Below are 8,673 nucleotides of genomic sequence, written 5' to 3' on the forward strand. Positions count from 1 at the left end.
ATTTCTACGACATATATTTGACATACTATACTATGACATTTTCATGACATTTTTACGACCAACAGGCCTCACTGAATAGACTTGAGTGTGTACTGTTGTGTGTCCTTGTATGTTGGTACTGTTTTGCTGTTTTCTGACGTGCACAGTGCTGTGGAGAGAAATTAGCCAAGATTTTAAGTGTTTCGTCAACTCTAATATTAGAGCAACTCACTAAGCTGCCTTTGTTTCTCAGGAACAAATAACACTGGGAGACAGTAAGTGTTTCTTGGAATTGTGCTTGTGTGCAAGTCTGTGTGTGTATGTTTGTGTGTGTGTGTGTGTGTGTGTGTGTGGTTGAGAGACAGTTCCTCCAACTGATGCAACACATTACTGTAGGAGGAAAAAGGTCGAGTAAATGTTCCTGTAACTCAACCATTCCGAAAAAAGCCATTACGAGGCAGAGAGATCTCGTTACATCACCAAGCTGACGCTATATTTTGCTGAGCAGTTTGTATATGTCAGATACACACATGCACACACACACACACACTCTCTCTCTTGCTCTATCTCTGTTCTTATGAAATGCCATATGCATATCATAATAATACACAGGTCATGTAACAGTTTCAACCCTTCCAAGGACTATATAGGGAGCTGATGAGCGGTGGCGAGTCCTGCAGACTGGACATGCATCACATTTATCTTAAACTATCCCGATTTGGTGGTAAAGATGCTTTTCACACCGGCCCGCTGTCTCATCCTTCTGCTCCTCTTGAACTCAACTGATGCTGGTGAGTTGAAGAATGCTGCACTGAATCTGATAATGGGTTTACTTATTTAATAACTTGACAGCTTGAAGATACAAAAAAACAAACAAAAATCAAAGCAATTCACAGATATTAGGATTTGCTATAAGGTTTTTGAAAAGTTGAAATATTTTGAGCTGGAAGACAAAAGACAACAGACGCTGGTGGTGACAGACATTCCCCTTGGGAGGCTGACGTTAGATGTTGACTGTAACTGAAATAGATCAGAGATTTTGTAGGTAAGAGTTAAAAGTATCTTTGCCAAACATCACATCAATGACATGAACATAAACTATTTCTATCAATCAATTGGATGTTAGAGCCACATAGGAGCCTTTTTTAGAGGAAGGTCTCAGCTATGGAGGCCAGCAGGTCAGTAATAATAAACTTTCTTTTTATAGCACCTTTCAAAACAAAGGTTACAAAGTGCTTTACAAGACAGAAATGACAGATAAATAATGATAAAAACGAGAAATAAACACGACTGTGCACAACTGTCCTCTATATTCCCTACCTCTTGGTCCCTTTTTTTTAACTTAATGCTAGGACGGATTCTGGGGAAGATCAAGGAGCGTGTTCGTAATCTCCTGCTGCAGAAAGCCAAGCAGCCTCTTCAACATGTGAAGGAGGGAAAGGTCCACCAGCCGCTGGACCACTTCAACCGACTAGACGTCAACACCTTCCATCAGGTAGAGAAAGATCAGTGGTCCATCCGGTGTGGTGCCCTCTAGAGGCCGAGGAAAACAAGCTGAATCCACTATGGTCCTTGGTCCTTGACCGATCTGCAGAGAGCCTTATCTTTCAATCTTAGAATAAAGGAAGTGGTCACTGCTAGCTGCAGACTCATGACTACAATGCTGCCTTGTTAATGCATTGGATGATGTAAAGTATTTTGTCGTATCTATTGCTTTATATATTTATAAAATATTATAAATGAAATTTCAGACATAAAAAACACTTGATAAAAGAACAAAGTTTCTATGATCTCATAACATACAAAAAATCAGTATGGAATTTAAAGCATCAAACATGATGCCATCTCAAACTACTAAAACTGTGCAATGTTTTTTTCCAATGCAGCAAAGCTGAGAAAAACAGCTTCCTTGGCAGCTTAGATCAGTCTCAATGTTCACTGAACTGTGCTGCTTTCATTTGGCTCTGCAGACAACAGCTAAACTGAGCTAAATCTGCTCTTAAGCAGCAGTGAGTGAGCTCACCGTTTGGAAAGTAAATCTAGACTGGTTGAACCTTTTCATTACTCCGACTCCAGTATAGCCAGCGATGAGACAACGCCTCCTAACAGCACGTATTGAGCTTCATTTAGCTCTCACCGCCATTTGAGTCTGCCAATGTGCAAATGTGTCCATTGTAGCATTAAATAAGGGATTACTTACACGGACATGTGCTGCTGGTTTGGGTGAACCTGAATAAAACATTTTCTTTCTTTCTTTCTTCTTTCACTGTCTGTCTTTCTCCCCCCAGAGGTTCTTTGTGAACGAGGAGTACTGGCAGCGTCCCGACGGTCCAGTGTTCCTCTATATCGGAGGAGAAGGGCCCATCTTTGAGTTTGATGTTCTTGCAGGTACAGTACGATCCTGCACATGTCCTCACCTGTCTGTCACACCCATTCAAACGGCAGATTAAACAGATTAAAATACAGAAAATGGCTGACACTACTTTGTAGATTTGGAAATGAAAGTGGAAACAATGAGTGAGGCATCATGTTGTGTGTTAGTAAGATTACACTTGTTTGCAATCACATTTTGCTTTATTGCTCCAGTCCTGTACGGTTCTCTGTTAGTACCCACCAAATCATCACATCAATTTCTTTCCATGTTTCCCTCAGTTATACTTTGAATTTCAATATTGACATTCTTTACAATCTTTCTGCTGGAAATAGTGTCTCATGCTTCTTCATGCCATTTCTCTGAACTTCTAGCCTCTAATTAAGGGCATATGTCCAAGAAAATTTGAATTATTTCTAAAATCTGATCCTTCTTGAAAACATTAAATCCCCTTAAAACTATCGTTGTATTTCTTGTTTTAAAAATCACTATTAGACCACACTGAACCTTATCTGCTCTCCCAGGCCACCACGTTGACATGGCTGAGGAGCACGGGGCGCTGCTGTTGGCTCTGGAGCATCGTTTCTATGGCGACAGCATCAACCCCGACGGCCTCAAAACGGAGAACCTGTCGGACCTGAGCAGCCAACAGGCGTATGTGTCAGCTTCCTACCAGCTTGTGTGTGTGTGTGTGTGTGTGTGTGTGTGTGTGTGTGTGTGTGTGTGTGTGTGTGTGTGTGTGTGTGTGTGTGTGTGTGTGTGTGTGTGTGTGTGTACAAGTAAATGCATGGTTGTAAATGTGAGTCTTTCATTTAACTTCCCCTTCCTCATAACATAATGTATGTACATATGTGTCTTTTTGGTATTTAAATGTTTCATTTTTGTGCATGTATCTATAATTTGTGCATCAGGTAAAAGACTTAAGAGTTGTTTTGTTTGTGTTTTTTGTCCAGGCTTGCTGACTTGGCTGTTTTCCACCAGTACATCAGCCAAATCTTCAATCTGAGCCACAGGAACACCTGGATCAGCTTCGGAGGCTCGTACGCTGGAGCCCTGTCCGCCTGGTTCAGAGGAAAGGTGCACACGACATTTTCAAACACAAGAGACAAACAGCTCACACTCAGGTCTTATGTCATAAATTAACTTCTCTTGTTTGTTCAGATTTAAAGGATAAGGCATTCTCATGGTCAACAAAAATATCTAATCCAGTCTTCCTACTGAAGATGGAAATCAAAATTTAATCAAAAAACCCTAAAAATGTACTAAAAAAGTTGGTCACTAATACACAAAATTATCTTTAACTTTGGCTAATATTACTACAAGAGGAATAACTAGTGTATTTGTTGGGGGACTATTTCAAAATACATTTATAGTGACTTTTTCATCATATTGAACATGTCAGCCAGTAAAGCAAAAGTGTGGCTTATTGATTGTGTGTTTAATATTTTTTGGACAACAAGGGAGCTCTATGGCGCAGAGGAATACCATATATAAGGCTACACAGACAAATATTGTTTAGAAAGGATCAATTAATTTAGTTTTTTAGCTTCTTGTTGGAATTTGTTGACAATAACAAAATATATACGAATATAATTATCCCTTAAAACTGCCCTTTTCATGTGAAACCAACCTTATGTGTAATCCCCTAGTTTGTGAAAGACACTAGATGCATTTTCTCAACAAATGCCACATAGGTCAGAAACTGCACAACAAATACACATTATATTAATGCAAAAATGTACATATTAATTAGCTGTTAGCACTTGTTTCACCTTTGTCTGTGTTTCTCTTTCATCATACTGCAGTTTCCTCACCTGGTGTACGGAGCCGTGGCCTCCTCTGCTCCTGTCAAGGCGACGTTGGACTTCTCTGCCTACAGCAATGTAAACTGGCAAAAACAATTGTCACAATTAATGTTCAATATTAGCATATTATTGGAGCCGTAGACAGGATTTTTACATTTTAGACAAAAACAAAAAGTCAGCAAATTACCAAAAAAAAGGGTTTACATTATATTCTAAATGTTTTAATTTAGTTTTAATCCCATTATTTATGTGTGTAATCATTCAACCTCCCTGTAATCATCAAACCTTCCCAATTTCACAGATATTTTACCAAGGACGTGGCCTTCGAATACTCAATTTTACCTATGGCCCTGCATTATTACATATGCAGAACTGCTATATTAGTCATTAATTAGCCCTGTTTTTCATGCCTCCTCTCACCTCTGATTTCCTGTTTCAGACTGTCGGCTTGAGTCTCATGAATGAAGCGGTTGGTGGATCAGAAAAGGTGTGAAGACAGCCACCTGTCTGTTCATCGCATGACAGACTTTACATTCCCGTCACATGTGTTGTATTCACACTCGTCCTCTTCCTGCAGTGTCTGGCTGGTGTGCGGGAGGCCTTCGTCGCCGTGGAAGCAGTGATGGGAGGGAATGCCAGCCGGGTGGCCATGGACTTTGGCTGCTGTCAGATCCCCAAGGATATTGATGATCAGGTGACGGATTTGGTCTTCATGAGATACTTTAGGGGGAAAGAATAAGAGGTTGTTAGGCTTAAGAAACATGAACAAATAAACCTCTCTTGGGCATCTTGTTTGAGCATTTTTGTACTTTTTTATGCTATTGTTTAAATGATTTTAGAGACTTTTTCTGCCCATACTGGTGTAGTGAGCACTCAATAATTTGATGGTCAAACTATCAGACTCAGGAGTTCTTAAATGTTGGACCAAGCAAACCTGTAGGCCTGCTCAAAATCACTGGTTCCCAAAATGTTACCCTGTCAGATGAATTTAAGCAGGTTACCTCTGCAACAGCACCAACTATTATGTTCCAATTATGCTCATTTGAATGATATTAAATTAGATAAAACATTTTTTTGCAATTGCTATAACAGAGGTTCTGAAACTATGGCTCTCTATGTCAAAACTCAACACACATAAAACAAAAATATATACACAAAATATCTTATTTCAACTATTTATCCATTACTTTTAGATATTTCAACTCTTATCTTATCTGTAAACCTCACTTTTGGCTAACTATTCTAACCATTTAACTGTTAGCTATTTTAACAATTCATCCCTTTTTTTGGCAATTTTCTTTGACATTTTAATAATAATATACAGTGACTTTTTTTTCTTTTAATGACGTACAATCATTGACCTATTATTTGCTATTTCAGCCATTTATCCATCACAATTAGGTGTTTACAGGTTAACCATTACTTTATCCACCATATGCCTCTAGTAGCAGTATTGTTTGGACTGTAGGCCTGTACTTTTAACTATCTATTTATACCAAATCAATGACTTATAGCTAAGTGTCAGACCTCTCTGCTTGCAGCTAGGGTGTTGCAAATACTTAATATGTGTAGCCCTATACATATTTTAAATCAAATTGTACTTTTGAATTTATTGAAGCTACTCCACAATTATTACTAGTAGGCTAACCCCTTGATAGGAATAACTGTTCCTAATAATGATTTCCTCCCATATTACACATTTAATTCTCTTCAGCCCATCTTTTTTTTCAATTCTGATGCAGAACAAGTTCTTCTGAGTGTCAAATAAATATTTTACTTTACACCTCTCAGATTGAGCTGATGCAAAACCTGGCCGACATCGTCATGGGAACGGTGCAATACAATGAAGAAGGGGTGCTCATGTCAATCAGTGAACTCTGTGGTGTGATGACATACAAGAGTGAGGCGTACGAGGATGAGATGGAGGCTTACAACCGCCTGGTTAAACTTGCACAGGTATGAAAAACACAAGGATGAACTCCAGCTTTAAGTTTTCTCTTTTTAATGCACATTATAACCACCAGATGTCAGCGGTGAGCCATTTTCATGAGGAGACAGGCTGGTAGCAATAGTGGAACCTTTTAAGAATTTCTCTTGCCATTAGAATTATGCAGCCAGGGACCTACAGGTTGGTGTTTTATATGTGTTGTGTGTGTGTGTGTGTGTGTGTGTGTGTGTGTGTGTGTGTGTGTGTGTGTGTGTGTGTGTGTGTGTGTGTGTGTGTGTGTGTGTGTGTGTGCAGATCTACCATTCCTCCAGTGAAGAGCCATGTCTGGACATCTCCCATGAGAAAACACTGAAAGATCTGATGGACACGACCGTCCACTCAGGCAGGAGAACAGCGAGACAGTGGACCTACCAGACCTGCACCGAGTTTGGCTTCTGTACACACACACACACACACACACACACACACACACACACACACACACACACACACACACACACACACACACACACATAGTCAACCATCATTCTTTCTATGTCCTGACACCCTTTCCTTGTGTGTGTGTAGACCAGACTTGTGAGGATGCCACTTGTCCGTTCTCTGGGATGGTGACCCTGCGGGCCGAGACCGAACTCTGTCTCATGCTGTTTGGTATTTCCCAGCATTCCCTGCCTGGACGCGTCGCCTTCACGAACACGTACTATGGAGGAGACAAGCCACGAACGCACAGGGTCCTCTATGTCAATGGTGAGATTTGGTTTACTAGAGGCAAAATCACAACAAACTAGAAAGGTCCAGATCTCTGTTGTATTTTGTTATTGAATAAATACAACCATTGTTGCAAAGCAGCGTCAAACAGACTTCATTCAAACTCCCAAACCAACACTTCATACAATCGTTCCAAAACACACAGGTAAACACACCGTCCAAAACAATAACAGTGTGCAAACCCCCCCCACCCCCACCATGTCTCTGGGCGCTGAGTAGCGAGATTGTATATGCACACACAAACAGCCGGGTAGAGAGTGAAGTCGGCAGGCAGTCAATGTTATTAAAACAGGTAAAATAAGGTGTTTTGTAAAAATGTGTGAATCACCGAAAAGAAGATAGAGGTCCTAGAGCATGCAGCGATTACTGGCTGCCCAAAATATTGTGCAGTTTATTGCAGAAGAATGCGAGATTAGCCGTGGACAGACACAGAGCTGCACAGTCTCTCACTCAGTCACACACACACACACACACGACCAAACACATAATCTCTCCAGAAGCTTGTGCCTGGCAGAGATAATAACTGAACCTTAAGAGGTGAGTGAGTGGTGAGTGGAGATTTTACTGGCTCTTTTAAATATCTGTCTCCTCATCGTTTCCTCAGGTGGAGTCGACCCGTGGAAGGAGCTGTCGGTGGTTCAGGACCGGGCCGAGGAAGGAGAAGAAGCCCAGACCGTTTTCATTAAGGACACTGCTCACTGTGCTGATATGATGAGAGGAAGAGTCACAGACCGCCGCTCGCTCAAGAAAGCCAGACAGGTATGTATGTATGTATGTCTCAGTGAAATGTTAATGTGTAATCTGAATAACAAACAAAAAAAAACCGTCCTTCTACCTCTCAGGAGATCGAGAAACATGTGGTCAGCTGGCTGAAGATGGCTGCCCTGGAGAAAGCGGTCTGATAAGATGACTGCTCTGCTTCATCATCATCCTCTATTTCCTTCTCTGCACCTCCTGTTCTCCATCATCCATAACTATCTCAGCACTGATCTGTGTGTTTCTATGGTCTGGTTTTATCTTTTAAGGATTTTTTTATGCCTCTTGAGAAATGTTTTTCCTGTTTTTTTAATTAATATTAATTTACAAATGCAGAAAGAGTTTCCTTAACGCTCACCTTGCTATCTTAGTTGTTTTATATTTGATATTTATGGAGAATACTCTGGTTTATATTTAACGAGTGCTTATGCTTATGATAGCCTTGATATTATATTTGTTTTACCCTATATTAGCTTTATTTTTTTTACAATATTCATCAGTTGTCATACCCCTGTACAATCACTAGGGTGCGATATTGCTACATGTGTGTCATGTGTCCCATTTTTTGATCCTCATTCACTGTAAAACACAAACATTGTGAATCAAACCTCAGAATATTTTGCCGGCTTCTCTCTGTTATTCGTAATAAAAGGCAGTAATTTGAGAAAACTTCTATTGAGATTTATTTAAAGCATTATGCAGCATTTGTTAATGAGCCGGCAGAGACACTGAATGTGTTACTTCACAGTGTTGTGTTGTTGTGTGTTGTAACAGTGTTTGTGTGAGAGAAAGGTGAGGAAGCACCGGTTGTCCTGAGGCCATCTGTTTCGCTCTGGGCTGCTATCCGTGTGTGTGTGTGTGTGTGTGTCTGCTTGCATGTGTGTGTGCGTGACCCTCTCTGTTGGGGGTCAAAAGTGGGAGGTCATGACCCCGCTGACCCCATGGGAGTGGAGATCATCAATCAACTAGGGGCTGGACAGAGCAGCAGGAGGGGACACACGCAAACACACACAAACACGCACACACATAAAGATACTGTAACACAC

General features: G+C 40.6%; 1 protein-coding gene across 1 annotated transcript; it reads left to right on the forward strand.

Moving 5' to 3' along the window:
• Window positions 1-709: 709 nt before the first annotated feature.
• Window positions 710-7,773, forward strand: LOC129091702 (thymus-specific serine protease). The gene is made up of 13 exons (XM_054599402.1): window positions 710-770; window positions 1,332-1,474; window positions 2,268-2,367; window positions 2,875-3,004; window positions 3,304-3,427; window positions 4,156-4,233; window positions 4,595-4,642; window positions 4,733-4,849; window positions 5,947-6,111; window positions 6,446-6,539; window positions 6,671-6,850; window positions 7,476-7,630; window positions 7,714-7,773. The coding sequence occupies exons 1-13, from the start codon at window positions 710-712 to the stop codon at window positions 7,771-7,773; spliced, it is 1,455 nt and encodes a 484-aa protein (XP_054455377.1).
• The last annotated feature ends 900 nt before the right edge of the window (window positions 7,774-8,673 follow it).

Source organism: Anoplopoma fimbria, chromosome 1, assembly GCF_027596085.1.
Source record: "Anoplopoma fimbria isolate UVic2021 breed Golden Eagle Sablefish chromosome 1, Afim_UVic_2022, whole genome shotgun sequence".
Taxonomy (NCBI): domain Eukaryota; kingdom Metazoa; phylum Chordata; class Actinopteri; order Perciformes; family Anoplopomatidae; genus Anoplopoma; species Anoplopoma fimbria.

Coding starts and splice junctions, on each gene's coding strand:
- LOC129091702 (XM_054599402.1), top strand. CDS start 710: ATGCTTTTCACACCGGCCCGCTGTCTCATCCTTCTGCTCCTCTTGAAC. Junction 2,368..2,874: donor TGAGTTTGATGTTCTTGCAG/GTACAGTACGAT, acceptor CTGCTCTCCCAG/GCCACCACGTTGACATGGCT. Junction 6,851..7,475: donor CAGGGTCCTCTATGTCAATG/GTGAGATTTGGT, acceptor TCGTTTCCTCAG/GTGGAGTCGACCCGTGGAAG.